The 27,706-nt window shown below is 35.2% G+C and overlaps 3 protein-coding genes across 4 annotated transcripts; all 3 read left to right on the top strand.

Moving 5' to 3' along the window:
- Positions 1-261: 261 nt before the first annotated feature.
- Positions 262-27,706, top strand: LOC128988437 (acyl-CoA Delta-9 desaturase-like). Of its 2 annotated transcripts, none has more exons than XM_054409713.1 (8): positions 262-354; positions 10,102-10,151; positions 13,069-13,134; positions 16,193-16,343; positions 16,882-17,012; positions 17,252-17,457; positions 22,206-22,391; positions 24,062-27,706. In XM_054409713.1, exons 3-8 carry the CDS (start codon positions 13,069-13,071, stop codon positions 24,363-24,365), a joined length of 1,044 nt encoding a protein of 347 aa, XP_054265688.1. In that variant the 5' UTR covers positions 262-354; positions 10,102-10,151; the 3' UTR covers positions 24,366-27,706. The 2 variants fall into 2 exon arrangements, with proteins under 2 accessions (XP_054265688.1, XP_054265689.1); XM_054409714.1 differs by lacking the exon at positions 262-354 and adding an exon at positions 9,059-9,068.
- Positions 2,697-4,226, top strand: LOC128989404 (uncharacterized). The gene is made up of 2 exons (XM_054411293.1): positions 2,697-3,510; positions 3,994-4,226. The coding sequence occupies exons 1-2, from the start codon at positions 2,697-2,699 to the stop codon at positions 4,224-4,226; spliced, it is 1,047 nt and encodes a 348-aa protein (XP_054267268.1).
- LOC128989405 (uncharacterized protein K02A2.6-like) lies at positions 4,293-6,017 on the top strand. Its single transcript, XM_054411294.1, has one exon. The coding sequence runs from the start codon at positions 4,293-4,295 to the stop codon at positions 6,015-6,017; it is 1,725 nt and encodes a 574-aa protein (XP_054267269.1).

The raw sequence follows: 27,706 nt of genomic DNA on the forward strand, positions 1-27,706 counted from the left end.
TATAAGGGCGGGATCCATAGGGATGACAATCTATAAAGGAGTATATTTAATCTATACGTAGTATGATGATGAAAAGTTGTTTTGAAAAAATCGTGTTTAACAAGATAATGTTACATAGTACTGGTGTCTTACTCATGGACACACTTTTCTAGATCTAAATAGCACTGACGTTTCAAACTCCAGCTGATTGAGTGACGAATGAAGGAAGATTGCCCCATTGCCCGTAGCCCGTGTCTGTCTGTCAGTCAATTCAGAAGTTTATCAACATCAACCGAACCGAACCGTCCAAAACCAAAACACTGAAGACGCTAAACGAATGGTGGATAAGTAGTTGTGTTATGCTATTTTTATTTGGTAAGTCTTGTTTGATCAAGAAACAATTATACTAAAACCTTTCGTCAAACTTTTTGACTTACTTTCGTTAGTTTTATATTTAATAAGTAAGTGTTTAAGATAAGTTAACCATGTTACTTATTTAATCCTAGACAAATTTGACAAATACATTGTGTCTTACCGGGGGGGTGCACGGGTGTTGTCACATTTTCTAGATGTTTTTACAAATTATTTAATCCTGATTGCTCAATAGAATGTATGTGATAAATTTTGTACACCTTATTTAAAGTTAGGTAACTAAATCATGAAGTAAAAATTAATCTTTATTTATTTATTTCATACAGAAACACCATTATTACAGTAAGACATTGGCAGATTGTACTGTTTTGCATGAAAATATCTGCACTGTTTTTATTTTGTCAATGCCTTTTTGCATGCCTTTAGGTTTAGGCTCATGGAATCTTTCCTCACAAAATAGTTAACATATCTACAAAGAGGGATTTTCTATGGAACATTTATGAAATGTTACCTATAGGCTACCTAGTTAATACATTAATTTGAAATGTCTATCTTTGTATACTGTTTCTAGGAGACTATGATGTCTATCCAAATAACAAAAAGAATAACTTAGGCTACAAATATGTTAGGTAGGCCTAGGTACCAATAAGATGGTACCTAAGTTAATATCATTAAAGCATACCGCAGATAAAAATATCAAAAATGCCTTGATTGTAGAAAGTATTATATAAAGTTATCAAACGTTTTCTTTTATACTTAACTAGCCTAACATAAAATTACCTGTGGTAAATTAATGTTTTTTACCCTAGGCATCTTTATCAAAAGAGAACAAACTTTTAGGTTAGGGATAAGTTAATTTTGTGTATGACTATAGATTAAGCATAAAATTTACTCCCTTCGTTTATAATCTTATTGGCATCTGGTTTCACAATGGATCTTTCTTAAAAGGATCGAACCAGCTCCCTTATGATAAGGCGGGTACTATAACCACTAATACGCCTACCCTAACAATTTTTATTACCATTTAAACAATGTAAGTAATAACTTATGACAAATTAGGTAGCTTATTAAGTTTAAGCTACGCCTAAAAGATTGATTCTCTAAGTTACTTTATGAACATTAGGCCTACTTACCAGACTAATGTCAAGATCAATAATTGTTCACCACCATCTTGAAAAAAAAACACAGGTCCCCTGCTGGTATTTAGTATTTTTGGAAAAAGGATAGCCCTAGCTCCACCACAACCCTAAACTTTACCACCTTCATAAATCAGATGTGTTTAAACTTTTGATGCTACATGGCGATACATTTAAAAAAATCATCTAGGCCTAATCATAAATATTAAGCTTTTCCTTGTTTTAGAATTTTTTTTACCTCATTAAGTAATTGGTACGCAAATGACAAATGACATCCTGAGGATAGAACTTACCCGACTTGGGTTCATTCCAAGCCAACCAGTAACCACAGGAAATAGACGAATCAGATTTGCTGCTGCATGCATTATAAAGCTTCTGAATATACAACACACGTGTGTAGGCTATGCTTGATAGGACACAACACCAACACGAGGCATATTTAGAGATTGTTTTGTTTACTTACCTAACAAAAGGCCAATGTAGTAACAAGAGAGGCGCACTCAAATCACGCACCAAAATGGAGGTCGACATATAAACTGTGCACATGGGGTAGAGATAGCCCTCAGGTCGCCTCCTTAAACTACGCACATCTACCCTCCTGAGAAATCTCATGATTGATTTAAATAAAAACTATTGTCATTATACATTTAATACCTTTACGGTAGTGTAGTATTTTTTGTATCCTATGAATTAAAAAAATTTTTACTAACCTATTTTTGTCGTTGTTTAATTAATCAATCTCGTTAGTTTTCCTCCTGCCCTTTGGGACTTTTGTTGTGTTAAGCCGCACTACTTGTCTGACTTAATCGATTATTTTTCAAAAATTACAAATGGAAATACACCTATAAAACTGAAAGTAACGATTTATGTTAACAGTTAGCCTTCTAAGCAGCAACTGAAGGACAGTCCAGTGTAACTGAGGAATAATGTTGACACATAAAAGTCAAATTTCCTGGTTATTGGTGATTAGTCTGGTCGGGTGCAAAGTACGTTATAAAATTCTCACTAGATCAACGGAGTGTGGTATTACCCGGTTACCGAGTGTAGTGTACTGAATCAGCTGATACAATTTAAATGTGTTTTCAATACTTTGTTTACATTGTTGTTTGTTTACGTTTGACATAACAACAGAGTTACTTGGTGTTTCAAATATAACTTTTCTTACGAAAATGTCTTGTTACTTTACATAATTAACTCACAGCACTACAAATGGCGCAGTCTACTAAACGGACCGACGATTTACGTATAGATGCTTTTGATGGTCATTCTGAAGAATGGACTTACTGGCTCGAACGTTTCAAGATTGCATTACGAAACAGAGGAATCAAGAATGAGGATACAAAACGAGACTTGTTGCTAGGGAACCTTGGACCTCAACCCTTCAAGCTAGTATTTGACCACGCACGACCTGATCCCATCAGTAATCTTCACTTTACAGGAGTTATTGATATACTTAAGAAATACTACACACAAAAATCCGCACCACTATCACAGCGGGTTATCTTTAGTCGCCGTTTCAGACAAGAAGGTGAATCTGTTAGTCATTTTGAATTTGCTTTGCGCGAAATTGCAGGTCTCTGTGACTTTAGTGACAACTTAGACGAACGGCTGAGAGATCAGTTTGTTCTGGGCATCAACAATGATCGCTGGCAACTTGAACTTTTGCGCTTACATGCTACGACAGATACTACATTTGAACAAGTCACAAACACTGCTACTTTATTGGAAAATGTTGACAATCAACAGTCACAATTCCGTAATACACGTTCAGTCAACAGAATAAGCAACAGGAACAAGAAGAATGCTTTCGAAACGATACCGTTGAAACAAGAAACAAAAGGAAACACTTCGAAACAAAACATCTTACATCTTAACAAGAGAACTGACTGCATTCGGTGTGGTTACAAGAAACATACACAAGGAACGAGCTGTCCCGCTGTCGATGCCACTTGCAACGCCTGTGGAGGACTGAATCATTTTGCACGCACTTGTCTTAAAGTGGGTAATGCAGTCATTATCAAAGGTAAGCGACTTAACATGTTAGAGGCAAAAAACTCGTCTTGTAACTCTAGTGTTAAATCTTTTTCTGATACAGATCAAATCCAAGCGATTAATAAAGGGTCGAAAGTAATGCTTTCAGTCAAGTTAAACAATCATACAATTTCAATGTTGTATGACCCAGGTGCAGCGTTCAGTATCATTAGCAGAAACATATGGCGAGATCTAGGAACTCCTAAACTATTTCCCACAGAAAATCTTAATGCATATACAGGAGTTCTAATTGAAACTATGGGTAAAACGTATGTTTCAGTTGAAGCTTTTGGTTCCAAACGTAAGTTACCGGTAATTGTTGTTAAGAAAAACGATATACCTTTGTTCGGCCTAGACTGGGTTCTTGATTTTAACTTACCACTGCCACCTGGGGCTCAAATATGTACATTGTCCAAACAGCAAACAGAACAAGTAAGTGAACAGATTGTTAATGACATTGTTAACGGTTTTCCAGAAGTTTTCAGTCCCTCTTTAGGTACGATTAAAAATCACAAGGTATCTTTTCACATGGCTTCAAATGCAGCTCCTGTAGTTTCAAAACCACGGCCAGTTCCTTTTGCTTTACGGGAACCTGTGGAAAATGAAATTCAACGATTAGTAGACAGTGGAGTTTTAGAACCAGTCGATGCCAGGAATGAACCTATCATTTGGGCTTCGCCCATAGTAATAGTGGTAAAACCGTCTTGAGCTATCCGCATATGCGCGGATTTCAAAAATACTATAAACAAACATATGCTCCCCGATAAATATCCTATGCCTACATTCGAAGAGATCACCTCAAAACTTACAGGTGGCCAGGAATTCTCCGTCATAGATCTCAAAGATGCATATCTGCAGATGGAGGTCGAACCATCGGCACAACAGTACCTGATTATTTCTACTTACAAAGGATTTTTCAAGTACAAACGCTTACCCTTCGGAATCAAAATTGCCACCGGGGTTTTTCAATGCAAGATGGATCAAGTACTGGCAGGCTTACATGGAGTCGCTTGTCTCCTTGACGACGTCATAGTCACAGCCCCAACGAGAGAGGAACATATCGAACGTGTCAAAGAAGTGTTAAGACGTTTTCAAGAATCTGGAATTCGTGTCCAGACATCAAAATGTAAATGGTTTCAAGATTCCGTTAACTATTTGGGTCACAGAATTGATAGAGCTGGTATACATCCAACGACAGAACATCTGGAAGCAGTGAAAAACATGCAATCACCGAAAAATGTGAAAGAGTTAAGATCATTTCTTGGGTCGATCAATTACTACAGTAAATTTATTCCCCATTTACAGTCCTTGTGCGTTCCATTACACAAACTGCTAAAGAAAGGCGTGAAATGGCATTGGAACGAAAACCATGAACAGGTAGCAGCAAAATTGAGGCATCTTCTTACTACAACAGACACGTTGGCTCACTATGACGAATCCCTACCTCTCATCCTCGCAACTGATGCGAGTGATATTGGTGTTGGAGCTGCTCTTTTCCAAAAGTATCCTGATGGGACTGAAAAACCTTTAGCTTTTGCGTCAAGGCGCCTTGATCATGCTGAGTGCCGATACAGCGTGATAGAAAAGGAGGCGTTAGGTTTGGTTTTTGGAGTAACTCGTTTTGAACAGTACCTTTATGGTAGACATTTCGAAGTTCGAACGGACCATAAAGCATTGGTTAAAGTCTTCGGTGAACATGATTCAATTCCGAAGGTAGTTTCAAATCGAATCGCTAGATGGGCATTAACACTGAGTGCCTATGACTACTCGATCAACTATCAACAGGGCAAAGATAACAAAACAGCCGATCTATTATCAAGATTTCCCTTGCAAAATACGATAAAATCTACAGAGGAAGACCAGGGTGGCAGTAACAAAGCACACCTTTTCCATTTGCGTTCACAGGATCTACCAATATCGACAAAGTGTTTGCAAGAAGCGACAAAAACTGATCCAATACTTTCAAAAGTAGTAAACTATTTAAAAAGGGGTTGTTGGCCTTTGGAAAATAATGAAGACACTAACCTACAACCGTACTACAGCAAACGTGAAGAACTTTCCTTTGAGAATGGAATTCTACTTTGGTTTGGGAGATTGGTCATACCTGCGAAACTTAGATCAAGAGTGATGGAAATACTACATGAGGGACATCCAGGTATTGTAGCTATGAAAGGGAAGGCACGTTTTCAAGTCTGGTGGCCTAAACTGGACAAGGACTTGGAAGAACACACTAGACATTGCAATGGATGTCAAGAAAACAGAAGCAAAGATCCTGAAATGCCGTTATTCTCATGGCCTGTTCCTGGAGAAGTTTGGTCACGGATCCACATCGATTTTGCCGGACCCTTCATGGGGAAAATGTGGTTGATTGTAGTAGATGCTCGGTCAAAATGGCTTGAAGTATTCCCGATGTCGTCAACTTCAACAAAGTCAACGATCAAAGCTTTAGAAGAGTTATTTTCAAGATTTGGCTATCCAAAGGGTAATTTTAAGCGATAATGGACCACAGCTAACATCCTACGAGTTTCAAACCTTTTGTAAGAGCCTAAACATTAAACATGCTCGAATCACCCCCTATCACCCAAAAAGCAATGGGTTAGCGGAACGATGTGTTCGTACATTCAAAGAACGCATGAATGCTTCAAAAGGAAATGCTGGGACTTTCCAAGAAAAACTCAACAGCTTTTTATTTGCTTACAGAACGTCACTGAGAAGATCTACTGGAAAAACTCCAGCATTTATGATGTTTGGTCGCGAATTACGCTCCAAATTAGACATGTTGTTTCCTGACGTTGAGCAGAAAAACGACGAAGAGTTGGTTCAACAGCGGCTACAAAAACCTGGATCAAAAGAAAAAGTTTTTAAAGAGGACGACAATGTATGGGTACTAGACAAATCTGGAGCTGGGTTCAAGAAAGGAACGATTGTGAAAGTGAATGGTCCTTACTCATATGTAGTAAATACAAATGGACTAAATAGACGATGCCACGCAGATCAACTTCGTCTGGCTTAACTCTTAGAAGAAGGGGGGACGATGTAGTGTACTGAATCAGCTGATACAATTTAAATGTGTTTTCAATACTTTGTTTACATTGTTGTTTGTTTACGTTTGACATAACAACAGAGTTACTTGGTGTTTCAAATATAACTTTTCTTACGAAAATGTCTTGTTACTTTACATAATTAACTCACAGCACTACACCGAGAAATAATTACGTTACATTGTTCACCTACTGGTGATTTTCATGATTCCTTTATTGAACGAGAGATGATGCTTAGAGGATGAGAATCTCCAAACCATAATTTCAACTTAAGGTTCCATATAGTACAACTATAATCATTGGTAAGAAATGTAGGGTCCTTGAAACTGTGGAACGGGTTAAGTGCCAATAATGTTATCCTGATAATATAGTATTTTGCACGTGCATTAATGGCACTTGTATATCGTACTAGATATCCTAGTAATATACTTAGTGGGTATAGCGGCTAGTATTTTATAATAAGTTAGTGGTTGAGTATTGCTTTCCATTAAAGCATTCTATTATTGCCAATGTATTGTTATGTAGGGAATGAGACATTAGAGAGTCATTGAGGCAGACGCTGAGGACATTCTGAGGCACCTGCGGGTCATGTGCGGGGTTCAGCTTAGTTGATAGGGGTACCCTTTCGGGGATTAGGACATTGTGCGTCGTTTGTATACACCCAACAAGACCAGGGTTTGGACCCTTCCCTTCAAAACATTTAAGGCCAGGCACACACAGGCGATTTTGAGTCTAGCAACAGTTGCGCGACTAAAATGTTCACCATTGTTTTAAATTGGAGTGCGCACACCAAGGAAACAGTCTAGGGACAGTCGCGCATCTGTTGCAACTGATGTTCCCGGACCCAATTTGCCAGAGACAGCTCTGCGACTCAATTGTCGTGGGACTGTCGCTCCAGGTTTGGTATCCATTGAAACAAAGGTAGACGCGCACATATGCGACTAAATTGTCGCTGTGTCGCTCAGTCTCACCCCAGGAATTCAGCTACTCGTGGCCTAAACTGTCACTAGTGTTTGCTCTCTTTTTGTTGTCTGAAGTTTTTAGAAAATTACTTAAATATGAGTGTCCGTGATGGAACAATTAATTGATGAAGTCGAGAAGAGGCTGCCTTTGTATTTTAAGTCATTGAAAGACTATTCACAGGCTGCTGACTACATTTGGGATGAACCCCAGTATCTTCTCTTCTTCTTTCACGCGCGAAACTTCAACAACAAAGCACCTACTACGGCTGCATCATTGAAATCCATTCGGTACTATAACGCTGTTAACGAATGTAATGTCCAACTTACGTCTTACGATTCACGACTAAAAAGTTGCCTGTATGCGCATTCCAGCTCGACTGTCGCTAGAAGACTTCAGAGTCTCCGAGTGGGTTGCGCAACAGTCCCCCAATTAGTCAGGCATCTGTTGCTAGACTCAAAATCTTCTGTGTGCGCCTGGCCTAAGAAATGTGAATGGCATGAATATACTCTCACAAAAAAAAATTATGACCATCTGGGATGGAAGGATATGGCTTTGGAATGTTCTGGGTTTTTATCTTCCTTGGTGTCCGGCCGGAGAAACATTTTCCTGAAAATTTGCATTTTACTCACCGTACCTCACACTTAATATAGCCTACATTTGTTCCCTAAATGGATCATTTTTATCGATTCGCAACTGTGAGAGCCATAAATGGACATACAAGATAATTAATACAAATACAAAATAAAACAAAGCAGAACCAGCCCTTGAGACATGGCTCGAAACTACTGTCGGTGGACATTGCTGTCTACATAGACACACATTAGATGTGTATCTATGAAAGTGGTTGGTGTTAGCATCTACTTTAATCATCAAATAAATAAAGAACAATCAATAACTTTATCAACTCTATAGATCTTAATCAATAATTGTTGTTTTTTTGAATATAATTTGTTTCAATTCGAGTTAACTCATCCCATTTATTATCTATTATTTATTATCTATTTGTTCAAAAATATTGGTTTCTATTTTCTGAGTCGGTTTAGCTCTTCTACTTGACCTATTTTTAATCATTTTGGTCTTAAATTAAAGGTATGCCTACACAGATTTGCCATCAAGCATCATCATTCATTTATATACTGTATTAATCGATCAAAAACTGTAAATTTAATTTACACCACACTACACTGTTTTAACAAATTTTCCATGCAAGGATTTAGTCCAGAAAACAGCCGATTGTCGCTAGCTTAATCAAATGGGGTTTCATTACGTACTAACTGTATTGTAATGAGTTTTTACGGGACACCAATCAGCTGATTAAATTTTTGTAATGAGTGGTTTATATGCAAAAACATAAAGAGGGGTTATGATTAGTGAAAAATAATCATATAGTCGGTAGGGGATTTGTACAGATTTTTTTATTGTTATGCCAGCTTAAAGTGGTATGGCGTAAAATATCGTATGTCACTCGTCCAAAATATGTTTACAGATCTCGTATGGTAATCCTGCACCCGACTAAGTCTCGCACGGGAACGACCACACTCGTCCGGTAAACACCTATTTTCAGGACTAGTAATTTAATATACTATCTAACAGTATGCATGGATTTTCTCTGCGGTGCACTTGAGCTGAGTAAAAAGGTGTTAAAGAAACATGCTTGCCTATAGGCTATAGATTTTGTTCCTATCAATTAATGATAAATCCTATCAATTTTAGCATTTATTTTTTAATAGATTATTATGCATGATGACAAATAATTAATTAAGCATATCAATTTGTTTTCAAAATAAGATAGATGGGGTTGAAAATATGCTTTAAAACTTACTCATGAGGTCTTCAAATTGAAATGGAAAATCGTGAGTTTGAATCATAGTTTAAAAAGGGGTTTTAAGTCTTGTGAGATTTTGTTGCACTTGAAAGCCAATTAGATCAAGTTATTGTTTGGAATAGCACACACCATCAGATAACAGAACACACAAATCTTAGACAACATCAGTGAATAGGTGGGCCAGCTATAGTGATTAAGCTACATTGATAAAGCCATTTTTTTTTAATCTGCATGGATAGTAATATACATTTATGTAGAAACATTGGTAAAGCTGCAATAATACAGTAAAGATTTAGATAATCATTTATAAGTCAGCATTGATAAGATTAACAACATCTATAAATACAATTGTATTGATATAACAACATTGACATTGCAAATCGAAATCGGTTTAGCAACATTTAATTATATTTCAACATTGATTCTGCATTAGAGTAGGCTACAGTAACAATTTAAAAGATTATATCGCTTAATTGTTTAGCGGCATTGACAAGGTGCATTGATACAGCAACATTTATATTTAAACAAAATCACTACCTAGATATGGGTACATTGATATAGCAGTATTGATAGTAATCATTGATACAGCAACATTGATACTCAAGACTCTGATGTGATATGATATGTGTAAACAGATTATTGATTGTAACCCAGCACCGGCCGGTGGCTTTGTGAAGCAGTTGCGGCACCAGTGTGTTGTGTGTCACTGTCAAGTGTCCGCCTGTCTCATTAACTGATAATAGTTTTGTTTTAGGTCTCCGATGAGTCATTAGTTCCGTCAACGATTGATCTGCGCAATTCAATGTGAGTATTTCGTTGGGAGACAATATCGATTGGCAGTAAGTATAGTGCTTAGCTGCAAAAATATTTTTCATTTTGGGTTTGAAACGTACAATTAAAATTAGGAAGTTATGGTAAAATACTTTATAGATTATCAACAGGTCTATTCTATTTTGACCAAAGTGCTGAAGGAACTTTTTGTATACATCCCAAACGCCAAGTTATTAAATAAAAATTAGTTATACAATATACAGCGTTTGAAAAATTGTTTCCAATCTCTATTTATTATTTTATTATGCTATTAAAGTTTAACTGTTAGATATGGAATATTCTTTTTTTAAGAGGTCTTAAATATTAATTAAAAACTGATTGCCAGTACCGGTAGACAATTTTATAAACTAATTTGATAGTTACAAAAATATTATTGCTAAAAGTTTTTTTAATTAGCCTACAAGTACAAGAAATTTGATAATCATTTTGTATGTGATTAGAAACAAATTTGTTGATGATATTGGTATAAAGTTAGTTACTATTTTTTTAATTGTATTTATCGATTACATCTAGATAGGCTAACTCTAACAATCTACCGTTTGGATTACTTTTAAATACCGTTTGTGTGTCATTAGAATAGAGCTTGCATCTCAGTATTAATTTCATCTTGTCAATAGCTTAGGGACATTCTTAACAATCTTTCCCTTTTAAAAAAGTTGAGAACATGTAAACGAACTTAATAGCCAGGGATCAATACAGGCTAGTTACCGTACAGTACACATAAATCATTTGCCGTTCTTGGTAACCAAGCCTTCGTTTGCCAATGCTATCTTATCGGTACTTCAATATTTAAGCTTGCCAGGTAGTGTTCAAGTCTCAACAATCGCAATACACCAGATAAGACTTGCAAACTAATTGCCAATTTTGTTGTAATAATCTATTTGTATGTTTAGATTTTACTTAATCAAACTTTGATCCTTATAATTTAGTCAAGCTTTATTTTGAGACATAAATAATTTATTTGCTCACAACATTTCATTTTCTATGATAACATAAACAAGTGCGTGGCCAAAAATATTTGATTATTTATATACCAAAAATAGTAATTAGCTGCCTCTGGCAGAGTTAAACCTCTGAAGTGATTCAAATTATTTATTGTCATTGAAAATAATGTCAATAAAAGCAAACAAAGACAAACAAACAAATTTTTATACCCAAAAGATATGGTGTACAGAGATATCTATTCTGACACATAGATAATTTAATTCTGAGTTTGTTTAAATATTACAATAATTTGTTTTACATTTGAGCTTTTTATAGGGACCTATGTCCTTACAAGCCACTAGTTATGTATAAAGTGTTGGATAAGGGCTCTAAATGCATCAAACAGTTGGCCTATTGCATAGAAATGAACAAAACTTACAGTTCTGTTAATATACATAACATATAAACCTTTTAAATTTTGGCAAACATTATTGTTTGTTGTTTAAAATTGACAATTCTTTTGAGATCTTATGCCATCTCTGATAGTTGTGGTACGGTATTAAAGTCGTAAAAAATACATTCCAGTTTTTGTAGTATCACATTAAAATTAGTTTTTAGCCTGGAGCAAATACATTTATTTATGTATTTTGTATCCAAATATTTACTTACAAACAATGTTTTCAAATCTGTTTGAAATTCTTCTGTAAAGAATAAGAATAAGAATCCTTTATTGTCATTAGAGACAGTTTTGTAATAGACATTGTCAAAGCTATAAACTAAAAATGTAGGTAGCAGAGTCTTGGACATTATCAAAGTGGAATGATATGTTACCACACATCCAATAATTAATGAGTCGAGTAGTTTTAGGATCGGTTAAGTCTCTAGTGAAGCCTGCAGTTTTGGAACGTAGTGTCTATAAGTTAAACTGTTTGTACTGTATAGGTTATTCAACATTTTCTGCCAGCCACATGTTTTACTGTTGTTGACTCACTAGATATTATTGAATCAGTTAGTGGGTGAGTCACTTACTGAGTCATTTTCATTTGTTATCTTACTAATGGCATTGTATTGAATAATGGTTTATAGGCTACCATGTAATTTGTTACAGAGTCACACAAAATATATAATTAGTTTAAAACATGTTTGAATTTATTAAAGTTTATTTTGAGGTCCTCTCTAATATCGCATTGTCTATTCCCTTCCACTGACATATTGACACATTCGACTTTGAAAGTTCAAGGTTGAAGCAAATTACAGACCTGACAATAATTTACACACCAAACAGTGTCCTGCCTTTTAAAATGCACATGACATGTATGTACATGGTTGGTTGATAAACGTCGATTATGTTATATTTTTGTTGTATTTTTTAAGGACATTTTGCAGAGAAAAAAATGTAAAGGATTGAAAGAAACTTAATTAAAAATTTTTATCACTTTGTAAATACCGTACTTAAAGAGTTCTTCTTGTTCAGACATTTTGGTTCTAAACCCTTGTTCAAACGTTTGAACAAAAAAGTGTGTGGACTACCACAAACTATCACAACATAAATACATTGCAAAATTACACGTTACGTTTAACAAAATAAGTAAAACGAGCTGTTATACTGAACAATAAAGGGGTTCACAACATGTTTGTACTGAGCTGTGCTAAACAAAATGTCAATACAACATTCATGTATACTCATTGTATATCTTTAAATGAAAAACAATTGCATTGAACAGGTTGTAAATTGATTCTTTACGTGGCTACAGACAAAGACAAGTGAGTCTGTGAGTGTGGGATCCGAACCATTCAAACACTAACCAAACGGTTCCGAACAAGAGAGATTCTACTTTAGTGAAATGTTTTAAAATCTTCTATGGTACAATGTAAGCTGTTTGATATCAATTTTTTAGAACTAATCTGTGCCTGAAGTATAGTAATTTTGTAATAAACTTGATATGTTTTACCTTGTGTTGTACAGATGGAGTCACGGACTGAGACACTGGTGACTCACCGAGTAATCACAGACAATGATACTAGCGCAGAGGTAAGAGAAAGTTAAATTTAAATTGTCTTTATTTTTTCAGGCAGATTTAGGACTTAGGCGGTTGACACAGGAAGACTGAAACCGAACTAAAGTTGAACCAACTGTTTTGTGACGCGATTACGATTGCAGTTGCGTTGGTTAAATCCGCACACGGGCGTGACTGAAATAATTGTAGTTGAGTTGAGACAGTGAATGAGTTCTAATTTTGTTATAATGATACTGTGTACTGTGTGTGGTGTTCGAAATGAGTAGTAGTGATGAAGAAGCCCTGGTGTTTTATAGACAATCAAGAAAGCGTAGAGGATGTAGAAGGTATTGGGTACATCCTTATGTTAAAACAAATATTCAATGTAGGCTCTTTGTAGCTGCATTACAAGAAACAGACACAAAATTTCAGTCTATGTACAGGATGTCAAAAAGTACTTATGAGGAGTTATTGCAGTTGGGATGCCCTATCCTTGAAAAGCGCAATACAAATAAGCGAAAAGTTGTTAAAACCAGGCGACTGAAATCACCTTCCAACCGGCAGGTCCGGATGCTTACGACTGATCGCCGAATGGTCCTCAACTAGTCGCATCGCAGTCGCACTGTGTGTACTGTCCCACCTATCTACATTGGTCGGAACGCCGATTTCAGTTGAAAAACAGTCTTCCCGTGTGTCGACGGCCTTACGGAGGGAACTTGTTCCCTCTTTTACTTAAGCTTGTGAATGACAGTGATACTAGTTGACTAATCACAATGGCTCGGAGGTAGTGTCTGACAAACTGGACATTGCTGCTTTGAGGTGCGGCCATTGGCTCCTGTCATATCACTGCAATCACCACTGGCTAGCCTATGACCACAGTTACCTAACTGTATACCACAAACACAAATAGATAAGATACATCTTTCTTGATAGTTATTCTAAGGTCTTCATATATGACCACTTTGTATGTTGCTTGTATGGAAAATGTTTATATAAAAGAAACTGATTGATGGATGATCGAACAAACTAAAGAATTACACTGCTCCTTGAGATTATTAGTTTTTACTGCACATTTCTTCAACTAGGTGTTTCTTATTCCCTAGTTGTCAAGGCTATTCTAAAAGTTATTCTTCTTTCCTTCTGAAGAAGCTTTCTTGAAGGAGTGGATATCAAATTAATTCTTTCATGACATTGTTATCTACTATCGACTACCTAAAACGCTCCTCCTCTGTCAAATCTTATTTATGTAATCGAACTACTTTTGTTGAACTGAAATACGTAAACAAATATAATCAACTTATATCTTGCCGTTCCAGTAACAGTCCGTTGAAATATGGTGTACCACAAGGATCTATATTGGGACCTTTATTCTTTTTATGTTACATCAATAGTTTAGCTAATTTCAGTGATCAAAGTAAAATCACTTTATATGCAAATGATGTAAATATAAAACTATCCGGATACCATGCAAATGATATAGAAATATCTTCTTTTATAAAACTTAATGCAATCCAACAACATTTAGCTGATTTAAACCTTTTATTAAATAAACAAAAAACTAAATATATTAATTTTTCCGCTTCAAATAGGAAAAGTGGGTCTGTGGTAAAGAATGTTTGTCTTAATGATTCCTTTATTGATGAAGTTAAGGAAACAAAATTCCTTGGTTTAACTGTTGATAGACTTCTTAGCTGGAACACTCATGTATCTCAAGTTTGTAAAAAAATGTCAACAGGTATTTTCATCCTTAGAAAATTATCACCATTTTGTGATATTAAAACCCTTAAAGCAGTTTATTTTGCTTTTGTGCACTCTCATGTCTCTTTTGGTTTGTTGGTTTATGGTAACACCTCTAATGAAAATGTAAACATGATACTTATATTACAAAAAAAAGCAATAAGAATAATAATGAAACTTAAGTGGTTTGAGTCAGCCAGAGAACATTTTTCAAATTTAGGAATAATGACAGTTTACAACCAATTAATCTATTATCTGATTCTGTGGATAAAAAAAAATCAAAATAGTCATTGTATGCTAGGTTTTAATCACAGATATGAAACTAGAAATAAGAATAATTTTTGTTTTAATAGACATAAGCGAACATTTTATGAGAAGAAGCCAACATATTCAGGCATCAAATTTTATAATTCATTACCAGAAAACATAAAATGTATAACTGATTTTGGGTCCTTCAAAAAGAAATTGAAGTCATTTATTATTGTTAAACCTTTGTACAGTTTTAATGAATTTTTTTAAGCATATGTCGTCTGTAACAGTTAATTTAATTTCTTACAGTGATTATAATTTTAATTTATTATTGTATTATATATACTTGTACTTACTAGTTTATAATAGTACTTGTTGACGCCATTCTGTACTCTATGTGTACATAATGAATAAAGAAAATTTTGATTTGATTTGATTTGATTTGAATGTATTCGCAATGCAAGTGCTTTCACCTCAATAAACTAAATTTATAATCCAAACCCATATTTGGGAGAGAACACTTAACTCTTATATAGTAAAACACACAACCTTATCTGGCCCAAGACTAAAGTATATGGTCTTGGGATTTTGACAAGACCATCTTGGGGTCCAGCTCCTCCAGTGGGATAGCTGTCCTCCCCAAACACCCAAACAATGCCATCTTACCAACTGTCCCTCAGATCAACTATACCTTCTACTCAAAGGAACAGCCTTTTTGACAGTCAGATTAACAAGTTATTGGTTAACAACACTTTCAGCCAACTTGAACTTTTTCGGAAACACTACATGTTTACAGTATGAATACCTCTACTAAAACATCAAAATAATTTTCTTGTATATTTTTCTGACATGGATAGCCTGGTAGCTTATCTATAGTGCTGCTTGGTTAGAAGGTTGACTGATCCTGAGTAAGTAAGATGCGTTTTATGGTTATTGGTCCCAATTGTGTGGGGTCATAGGGCTTTCAAATGGTGGCTAAAGAACCAGTCGATCTTAGTCAGTAACAAAGCTATCATTTCATTCGTTTACTCATCTTCTCGGTTGAGAACCCACCATGATGTGTCAGCATTGAATAAATGAAAATAAAAATAAATTTTGCTTTGACAGGTGGGTGGAGACGCCCAGTGTGGACGCAAGCCGGAGTACATTCCTCGTATCCGCTGGCCAGACCTCGCTGCTCAGCTGTTTGTACATGGCGGAGCTCTCTACGGCCTCTACCTCATGATCACCAGGGCCCAGTGGTACACTGTCCCTTGGGGTAGGTACTAGTGCTTTGCAAAGCCTTGTATTTTCCAGTTACTTTACAAAAAAATACAGACATTTCCTCATGGAATAGTTTAAATGTACCTCAGGTTACCTGCTATGTAATTCAATAGGCCTACATGTTTGTTTGTGCACTACTATAGTTTCAGGCTTCTCAAGTCCATATTCAATTATCACAAGAATATCAGGATAGGCTAGTTAAAAAAAAACACACATACAGACATACAATGTCATGCATTATTCATGCTACATTCGTATACAGATTCATGTAAAGTATAAACATGAAATGATTAAAAACTGGTCATTATTCATATAGGCAGTGTTTATTTGAGTACAAAGTAGGTGTTACCTTTTTCACTCAGTTCAAAAGTTGTAACTGTTGTTATGGACATCAATCACATTATGTTCAGTGCAATTGACTGAACAAATGAGCCAATTCCTTTTCAATTGCACCACCTTATATTTTATCCAGAACTTTTGTTTTTGCACCCAGTATATAAGGTTTGATGTAAGAACTGATTTGTTTTCCGCAGCATTCGCAATGGTCTACACGTCAGGGTTTGGTATCACAGCTGGGGCTCACAGGCTGTGGTCTCACAGAGCCTACAAGGCTAAGTGGCCTCTGCGGCTTCTACTCTGCTTCTTGTTCACCATTGCAGGCCAGGTAAACCGCTACGTGATTAAATTTTGTAATTTATAGTGGTAAACTTTGTATCAATATTGTAGTTCTTAGTAATTGCAGAAAATTACTGTACTAAATGATTCTTTAAGTCTCTGAATGATATTTTTAAGGAGTAGTGTTCGCCCCCGTTTTTGACTCAGTTGTCAGAGACAACGTTTGTCAAAAACGAAAGTTTGTATTTGTACTTTGTAGTGTACTATTGATTGATTATTTTATTACAGAGGCACGTGTACGCATGGGCCCTTGACCACAGAGTGCATCACAAGTTCAGTGAGACAGACTCAGACCCACATGACGCTAGGAGAGGGTTCTGGTTCTCGCATGTAGGCTGGCTCGTACTCACACCTCACCCTGATGTGGAGGTGAGACGCAAGGCTGTGGACATGAGTGACCTGGACAACGACCCCATCGTACTGTGGCAGAAGAGGTAGGCCTACTTACCACTAGGCTTGCTATCAAATATAAATAAATAAATATTTTATAGTGTTTTATACAAAATGCTGCTGCACCTTTTTCACGTGGTGATCAAATTGTTTTTTCATTATGACAAAATGTTTCAAAAACGGGTTAAATGTAATGTCCCAAACCTCAAATTTGGTAAATCTATCCATAAGAAACAGTTTACAAACTAAATATGTACAAATTTACAATTAATAAATATCCAAAGTGATAAAAGTCACACCCGCAATATTGGTTGTTGGTAAACAGTCAATAAAGTTCACAAAAACCGGCCTAAAATAGTGTCTCAAGTTTCTAAAAGTAATGTCACATTTCAGTCAAGGGACAATATATAATATCAAAATAAACATTTACAAATTTACAACTTATAATCACGGAGTAAACTGATAAAGTAAAATCACACCAAAACTCGACATGTTAGTTGTTGGTCAGAGATTGAGGTTAGTTAGTCAGACATATTCACAAAAAATAACCGCTGATAACTTCAGCACCAGTGGTGCAATCTAAAGCAGTTAAATACCACAATGCACAGAATTTAATGGGATCCTATCTTGGTAGTGTCAAACATAAATACCCCCGCCGCAGCAAACCTGCAGACTAAGCGAATTTCCATTTGCCTGATTGGATTTACACTAAAATGTCTCCTTAAAAATATCACTTTTATTCCCTATTTAAATAGCATTAGTTTAACGAGTACTTAGGTTTGCTGCAACAGGGAAGGTAAAAAGGTTTTTTTTTTTGTAAAATTTTAATAGTTTAGTATGAAATGAATACATTTTCCAAATTTGATCAAAATATGTTCATAAACAAGCAAACGACAACAGTTTATTTATTCTCCATAAGAATAACACGGGGATTTTAAATTTACAGTTTTTTGGAATTTTCTCCGTAACCATTAGGCGCATAATAACGCTTCAATATACTAAATTATTTGTTTTTTTAAGCTCTACAAAATGGTTTGGAAAGAAATTGCTAAATTTTATGTTTTTTGGTTCAAAAATGGGAAAAACCTATTTTCACCCCATAAAACCCCCCATAAACCCCCGTTCCCATAGTCCGATCATGCTGGTTTGCGAACTCGTTCAAGTTTATCCCGCCTTACACCTTCAAACCAAGTTTTATCAAAATCGGGCAAAAATTACTCAAGTTATCGTGCGGATGGACACACATATATATATATATATATATATATATATATATATATATATATACATATATAAAAATTTGAACGAATGGTGTTTTTGGCCTCTGGGACATCAAAATGAAAAAGTAAATCGGTCCTGGGCCTAGGTCTTACCATGAGACCTACGGTAATAGCTACTTCCCTATAGGGAAATTTGCTAAAAGGGTTTGTTTCAGGAGGAAATAACTTGTGGGGGGGGGAGGAGTCAGGCCTTGTTGACAGTGGAATCTATGAGTCAAGTCAAGTCAAATAAATCTTTATTCAGACATACAACAATGTGTACATGAATGTGTCTTAATCTTAAACTATAACTAATAGGCCTACTAAAACTATTTTCTGGATCCATTTTTTTTACATATTTACATGTTTATTTATATATTTGAACATAGTGCAGTAAATTCTTCAAAATTATAAAACTCTCCACTAATTAGAAAATTCTTAAGGTTTTTTTAACTTATTTCTGTTTTCCTCATTTCTGATGCTACAAGGTGGTGAGAATTATTAAATTTAACCCCAATATGATCAGGGCTTTCTTTAATTTTTTTCTTTTTTATGCTTTTTCATTACAAAATTTTGTTTGTATCTAGTATTGTAAGTATGTACATCTTGCTGTCTTTGCAGTTGCGACTCCCAGCTTTTAACATATAATATAGTCTTATAAATAATGTAGAGGCTATAAACTGTAAGAAATTCTAATTCTTTGAAACAATTTTTTCATGATTCATTTTTAGCGAATTTCCCATATAGGGAATAAGCTATTACCGTAGGTCTCATGGTAAGACCTAGACCCGGGACCGATTTTCTTTTTCGTTTTGAGGTCCCCAGAGGCCAAAAACACCATCCGTTCAAATTCATATATATATATATATTTATATATATATATATTTATATATATATATATTTATATATATATTTATATCTATATATATAATTCTGTAAGGCAAAATTTTTACCAGAAAATTGTGGACGTCTGGTAAGTCGCAGAAAAGTGGGCGAGGTCTTAAATTGAAGGTCTTGACCCCAGGGACTCGGGAAAAATAGCAGAATTCCCATAAAGTTGTCAGAAAACAAGATATAACGTAAAATATCTACCATAAGAAATGCATGGGGACTGAAAAACGTCTGCATTCTATCAGCTGTTACTTATTTATTTGCAATGTTTACATTTATTCCGAAAGTCAATGTTGGTAAATAATGTTTCATAATGAATTGTGTTTATTTTTTTTGTTTTCCGTTTTTATAATGAGTGAAGTAACTAGACAGGGTAGGGGAAGACCTGCAAGACGTGGAAGAGTGTCCAGGAATTCAACAGACTTAAGAAATGCAAAAGAGAACGTCATATAGGGACTAACTGTGAAATCCAGAAGCTGTTTTACAACCTGTCTTTAGAAGAACGCTGGAAATGAGTTGACTGTTGTTTCTCACAATCTAGGTCCTCTTAAAGCACTTGCATGCATTGTGGCGCATTTCACTTCGCAGAGGAGGCCATTTCAACGCATGTTGCCACAATGGACATGCCACAACCACAAGTAAATGATGAACTAAAAAAACCGTTTTTACATGATTCGAACTTCATAAAAAACATAAGGCAATACAACAGTGCAATGGCTTTTGCACCGCTTTCCTTCTCTTTTTGTGTAGCGGAAAGCGACGCAAAAGCCATCGCTTTCCGCTACACAAAAAGAGATTCCGGGAAATGGGCCTTACCGTCTTAAAAATCAGGGACAAATTCATAGATATATTTCTGACTTACTACCGCGAAATGGGGAGTCGCCTTAATAATAATTAATAATAATTTTGACCTTTACATGTGGTTCTCAAAATGGAAACTATAACAGAATTCGTAAGATTATAAAACAAATCTTCAATTTTAAACTAGAAAAGATGTGCAATGTTTGGCTGTATGATTTCACCTCTGATTCGTCGTTCTCCGGGCTCAGGCCAAACCGTGTGCACGTTTCCATTTCTTAATATGTTGTGTTATTGATTTAATCATTATTTTACAATTGTATTTCATTGGCACATCAGGAGCATTTAATATACGACTCCAACGGAAGGAAAACCAATATATAAAACAAAAAACACTGTTAATTTTAAGTAACATAAAATTGATAATTTTAAAAACATAGGCCTATTTCGAATATTTGTCATTTTATATATGGTTTTTTTTATTGTAGTCTAAATTAGGGGCTATGGCCCCTATAGGCCACTAGTATATATATATATATATTTATATATGTGTCCGTTAGCGCGATAACTCGAGCAAAATTGATCCGATTTTGATGAAATTTGGTACAAACGTGTAAACCTACATTTATTCGAACGAGTTCGCGAACCAGCATAATCGGACCATGGGATCAGAGGTTTATGGGGGGTTTTTTGGGGTAAAAATGGGTTTTTCTCATTTTTGACCCTAAAAACTTAAAATTTCTAAATTTCTCTCTAGACCAATTTGAAGAGCTTAAAAAAACAAATAATTTGGTATATTGAAGTGTTTTTAAATGTTCATTGACTACGGAGAAAATTTAAAATTCCCATGTTATTCTTATGGAGAATAAATAAACTGTTCTAGTTTGCTTGTTTATGGATATATTTTAATCAAATTTGGCAATTTGGTTTATTTCATACTAAGCTATCAATATTTCAATTGAAAAAAACACATCTCAACATCTTCCCTGTAGCAGCAAACCTAACTACTCACTAAAATTAATGTTATTTAAATAGGAAATAAATCTGAAAATTTATAGGGAATATTTTAGTAAAAATCAAGCCGGGTAAATGGAAATTCGCTTAGTATGCAGGTTTGCTGCGACGGGGGTATTATTTAAATTCAGGATGCACCTTATGGTCTCTTTTTGTAAATGTAAAATTTCATTTAAGTTAGATTTATTTGTTCCACCATAAATTTCAATGTTATAAGAAATATGGGAGTATATATTTGAATAATAAACCACACACAAAATTTCTTTACTGCAAAGGGGAAATATAGTCGTCTTAAAGTAAAAATACCGTAGCTAATTTTATTACATGTTTTATCGACATTTGAGGTCCAATTTAGTGACTGTCCAAGGTTAGACCTAAAAATTTTGTTTCACATGCAAAATTTTCAAATATCTTTTCCCCATACTTTTTACACTCAAATTTTATGAGTTCTTTTGCTTTGCTGATCCTCGATCATGGAAATCTGATTCAGTAGTCCAGGGCTTCATGGTTTCTTATTTTAAAACCCCCAAATTGTAACGACACTCAAACTGATGTTATAACCTGTTTATAAACTAATAATGGTGAAAATATTTCAAAAATACAATTATTGCTGTTGATTGTATTGTGATAATGATGGCACTATACTGGACTGGAGCAGATATAAGTCTGGGTTGTAATGTTGGTCTCATAAAATTAGAGCTAGCATATGTAAAAAAGTGTGTGTATGATTATTTTCCTAAGAAAAGAATACTCAAATGAATGAGAAAACAAATGTAATTTTTTATATATTTATTTCTAAGAGATACTGTATTATTCTGTGTTTTTTTTAGGCTCTACATTCCTCTCTTCGCTATTTTCTGCATCGGGCTCCCAGTGCTGATCCCATGTTATTACTGGAATGAAGATTTGTGGATTTCATTCTTCATAAACTTCAACTTCCGTTTCTCGCTAACCCTCAACATGGCCTTCGCTGTAAACAGTTTCGCTCACATGTGGGGTTCTCGACCTTACGACAAGTAAGTTGAGAAAACTTCTTTGAAATTGTGCAGTTTGAATTAGTAGCCAACATTAACATAAATTCTATTATTTAGTCTTGACCTGTTGGGTATATTCCCAAGGTTCTTGGTGAGATGTTTACTCTTAATTGAATTTTGTGTCTTGGTAATGGTGTTGCTTGTGGTATTCTGAGTATTTTTAATGAAGATCACTAGTATCTCTTCTTACCAAAATAGAGTGGAGGTAGTTTGGAATAACTAAATTTTCAGTTGAAAAGAAAGGCTGTTTTTTTTTTCAATATTTAAAGTGATGAGAATAAGAAAACAAAGTTAAGCACTAAGATTATATAACATTTTAATAAAAAATAAGGCATAGTATGTGTATACAAATTAGTTGTACATGTAGATCAATTATTAATTTTTCACCACACTATGATGTTTTTAGCTGTTTTACATAACGGTACGTTAATTTGTGGCTGAAAATTACGTTTTGCTGGCCATGCCAGCTGTCATCGTCATTTGGGGACCGAGCAGGTTTTTACATCCCTATGGCCGCAAAATCAGCTGCCCGCTTACTTTCTTAAAACATGAATGCATATTAAATATACAATCAGTATCCATAGCATTGCAATAGAATTGTTTTATTGTCACTGCTGCCTAGCAACTATTTATTATTTTTGCTGATTCCTCAAATTATTTCTTTACATAACCTTAAAGTTGTAATTGCGTTGACTATCAGTGTGCATTATTATTGTGGTGAATAGTGGTAATAGGGTATAGTGTGGTGAAAAATAGCGTTCGTACCACGGACCAAAATGGTTTTGCAGCTCTCGTTCGTTTTAAGTTCTCGACTTAGTCTCGAACTTAAAAACAATCTCGAGCCGACAAAACCTCATTTTCGGCCCTAGGTACGAAATATACTATTTAACTCCGTTTTCTAGCAGCAATATCCCTACACTGCTTCATTGGTAACAAATCAGCTGGAGTATGTTTCTGTCTAGCAGGCAGATGTTGCAAGGAGTTAGTGTGTTTGTAGCTTGTGTAGCTGTCAACAATCTTCCCCAACCCTCTGCCACCCTTTGGTCCGTCACTTCACTTTCTCATTCTTTGTCTAAGATACATTTTGGTATTTTAATTTTCTCTATGGCATTTGGCGGTTAGTCAGTATTAAAAGTGTTTCTGTTGATAAAGGATCTGCTGTACTCTTATTTGTAAAATATATTTGAAGTGTGGCAATATTTTACAAATTTTCTAAATCAATATCTAAACAGTATTTTAACCAAATTGAAGTATGACTAATTTGATTTGAAGTACGACAGTTCCTTTTTCATGCCTATTTCACTATGCATTTGTTTGCATGGTAAACATGCTGGTTTCTCATTTCACGGATAGGAAGTTTTAAAAGATTATCCTCTTTTTTCTTAATAATGGGAATTAAAATGTCACTCTCAACTTAATCCAATGTGAATCTTTTGAGAAAATCACAACATAGATTAAGACACTAATGGATGAGATAGTGACTTGGACTTGATATGGACGTCAACATTTAGATCATCCACTACTGGGATGAGTTAGAGCAGTGATATTATTTTTTCTTTGAAATCACCATTGTAAGCTTTTATTTTGTGGCTAATCACAATGAACAAATAAATGTTGTGTATCACTACACTCAGTCATTGTTTCTGTTGCAGGAGCATCAGTCCCGTAGAGAACGTACTGGTGTCTCTGGGAGCTTTGGGCGAAGGTTGGCACAACTACCATCACGTGTTCCCCTGGGACTACAAGACCTCAGAGTTGGGCAAGTACTGCTTCAACTGGACGACAGCGTTCATAGATGCGTTCGCGCGGCTGGGCTGGGCCTACGACTGCAAGACTGTGAGTGAGTCGATGGTGAGGCGCCGAGCGGCCCGTAGCGGAGACGGCAGTCGTCTGTGGGGCTACGGCGACACTGAGATGGACGAAGCTGACCGCAGGGAACTGGACGCCTCCAGGTAGAGTGGCGACCGCAGTAACTCAGATGTTTCTTGTATAACAACTGTTCGACTCTATTGTCTGTCATTGTCACTTCACCTTGCCATGGATTAAGATTATCAATCACACATTGTATCCAATAGAGCGATAAGTTCAGTCTGCCAGTTACAGAAACCATTGCTAAGTGACTAATTATACTCAAGGGTGCTTCTGAGAAGTCACAGATTTTAGCGATTTTATTTTAAAAGGCTAAATCACAGATTTTACAAGGGCTGAATGTGATTTTTCATTCATGGAAATTGGAAGCTACAATTGAAAAGTGGGATTGTTTTTAAATTATGTTATTTATTTTGTTAAAAAATTGTCCTACATGTATACTCTTTCAAGATTTACTGAATGGTCAAATCATGAGTTTAACATTTGATGTTTTTTTTCTCGTTATAGCAGATAAACAATGACAACAGATAGTTCTGAATTGTAATTCTGTAATTGCCCCTGAAAAGTCATTATCTTGTATTTAAGGGAACTGGTAGACACCCGGCTTATGATTTCCTTAGGTTTAATTTATGAAAATGTAGAGAAGTAAATAACCTCACTTTAATTCAGGGAAGAAAGCATTCCTATTTTATTTATTTCTATAATAAAATACCAGTTAAATATTTATCTCAATTTTTTTAACACATTCTATAGGCTAGGTTTCTCCAGTGTGAGGGACAATTGTTAGGAATTAGCATAAGACATTCTGTTCCAATTTGTTGTGTTTATAACCATGTGCAACTGATTAATATTTATGTTTGTAACTATTGTCTACCAATTAAAGAAAAATTTAATTTATGATGCATTTAAATAAAATAACAAATTAATTAAAATACTTGTATGTTAACAAACCAATAAGTACTAATATACCAAATAAATATATTGAATCAATTTTAAATTAATCTGATGAATTGTTCAAGCATTTAAACTAATGTTAAATCCCTCTATAACTTGTTATAACCTTGTTTGTTTTATAGTTATCGTTAACGTTATGTGATTGATGTTACTTAATCAGTAATTTTACCACTACTATTTAATCATTGTTTATGTTTATCCACATTTTATTCAACAGCCGTACTATACAGGATAACGCTGTGCATTTAAACATATAATATTACCATTAAATGCCTATATATGTGCTTGATGAATTGTTGAAAAGTACTGTTAAAGCTTTCAATATGGAATTGACGCTAATACAGTTTTTCATTTAAATGCTGGCCTTACCTATGAAAAACTGATGTTTGTAAATATTTTAACAAGTATACACACTGTTTGATAAACTTTATAGTTTTATAAGAATTGTTTTGAGACTATATTTTGTAAGTGTTGAGCTACCTGGTAGTCTGTTATGTTAGTCTAGTCCCTTCCCGGAGAAGGCTATGTCTCTAAAGCAACTGCCAACTCTTGACTTGTGTAACTCTTCTATAGCTTTGTTCTGTTGTCGTCGTCTATATATTTCATGTACAAATTTATTTATTACATTTCATCTGTCTCATTGCAGGGAAACTGGAGCCTTAAAACTATCAAATTTTCAGTGCCTTAAACCGTGAAAAACTAATGACTGAAAATGTTTGTCAGTTAAGTTTTATAAACTTCATCACTGTGTAGCCTGTTTAGAATCAGTACACTACTGTAGACAGTTTTTTTCAATAGTATATTTCATACCTAGGGCCAAAAATGAGGTTTTGCCAGCTCAAGATCATCGAGAGCTGCAAACCCCTTTTAAGTAAATAGGCGAACAGCTGATTTTCGGCCCTAGTGCCGCCAAAACCTGCTCGGTCACCAAATGACAATAACGTGGAATGGACAGCAATATGTAGCTTTCAGCCTCCAATTAAAATTTGTAAAACGGCTAAAAACATTGTAGTGTGGTGAAGATATTGTTTACGTTTCCTTGAGGTTGTGTTTTTTACCATCTTGCATCAGAATTGTTGTAGCCTGAAGGTTATTGAGCGGCTGGGTAACTAAGTGGTTATAGTGCTTGTTTAACAATCAATCAGAAGGGTGTCTATTTTATTCTGAAAACATCAAGTTAGATTTTTGATGGTTCCAAACTGGGCCTAGCTGACCTTGAACATCGGGCTTTTAATAAATGTTTTGGATGAAGGAACAGCTGATCTTAGTCAGTTTACACTCATCTCATTCATAATTTTACACTCTTCTTGCATTCATTTGAACTTAAAATACCCACCTAGGTTGCTGTTTCAAAAGTATTGATAATGATAATCATAGTGGAACATTGATTGGCAAATCCTTCAAAACGTGTTGCTAAACAAGTTGTTTCCTTACACTGGCACCTGTAGTTGGTGAAAAGGGTTCACAGTGCCTTGCTATTAACCAAGCATTAAAAGCTCTGCAGTTATTAGCGATGTTTTTCTAACAATAGTAGAAACCTTAACAATCTTCATCTACCTCACTTTGTACAGCTGGAATGTGCAAATTCAAATAAGAAATTTAACCTGTTTTAAATGATGCAAATATTAACTGTTACTTTACTCTTTGAGAAGAAAATAGTACTTAATATTTTCTAAGGTCATAAAAAATGTCCACAATATGGTGAACATGTGGGTTACAGAGGGTTTCTATTACGGGTAAAATAACGTATTGTGTTTATTTTTCAGGCTCCAGTTACCCAGTGTAACTTGTGTAGTAGATAGTATTGGCCAGTTTTACTTGTTACTTGCCTGTCTAAGACTGCAACGTCAACCACAACATGTCAAAGATTATTGAACAGATTTCATTTAACCTTCCTTAGACATGTATTGTAATTCATTCACTTTGGGTAATGGCCGTGGAACAGTTTAGATGATTACTAACCAATTTTTCAGCCTCGATGTAAGGCTGAATGGGATGATCTTAAAGGGAATTGACTTCTGCATAGTGAAGTTTCATGTGGTTTGCAGGCTGAAGTTGTAGGTTATATCTGGTGGGGTGGGTGTCGGGCTTTCCATGAACCTGTTATATCCACTGCACATTTCTGGGGATGAGGGAAATCCTAACTCCCATCTCACCAGATAGAATCTACGACATCTCCCTGCAAACACCACTTTATAGTTTAAGATTTTACTGTGCAGGAGTCAAGTCTGCCTACATGGAATAGTGATGATGAGACATGGCCATTTTCAGAGGACCACGACTAAAATAACGAATATTGTATGATTAAAGACATTTTCCTACAGTTACCTAACAATGTACATGTTCTCTCACTGATTTTAGAAAGCAAAGTGGCCAATTCGCTCATCAGTGAGACAATGTTAACATTGTCTCACTCTAATTACTTTGTCTCACTCCAGATTTGCAACGTGAAGGCACGAAATAGTGAGTGTGTA

The sequence above is a fragment of the Macrosteles quadrilineatus genome, unplaced genomic scaffold (assembly GCF_028750875.1).
Source record: "Macrosteles quadrilineatus isolate MER2022 unplaced genomic scaffold, UCM_ALF_1.0 Scaffold_3__2_contigs__length_128488019, whole genome shotgun sequence".
Taxonomy (NCBI): domain Eukaryota; kingdom Metazoa; phylum Arthropoda; class Insecta; order Hemiptera; family Cicadellidae; genus Macrosteles; species Macrosteles quadrilineatus.

Excerpts from the sequence above, each read along its gene's own strand:
- LOC128989405 (XM_054411294.1), top strand. The coding sequence starts at position 4,293 with ATGCCTACATTCGAAGAGATCACCTCAAAACTTACAGGTGGCCAGGAA.
- LOC128988437 (XM_054409713.1), top strand. The coding sequence starts at position 13,069 with ATGGAGTCACGGACTGAGACACTGGTGACTCACCGAGTAATCACAGAC. Across the intron at positions 16,344-16,881 it reads GTGGTACACTGTCCCTTGGG|CATTCGCAATGGTCTACACG; the intron begins GTAGGTACTAGT and ends TGTTTTCCGCAG. Across the intron at positions 17,013-17,251 it reads TGTTCACCATTGCAGGCCAG|AGGCACGTGTACGCATGGGC; the intron begins GTAAACCGCTAC and ends ATTTTATTACAG.
- LOC128989404 (XM_054411293.1), top strand. The coding sequence starts at position 2,697 with ATGGCGCAGTCTACTAAACGGACCGACGATTTACGTATAGATGCTTTT. Across the intron at positions 3,511-3,993 it reads TAATGCAGTCATTATCAAAG|AAGTTTTCAGTCCCTCTTTA; the intron begins GTAAGCGACTTA and ends ACGGTTTTCCAG.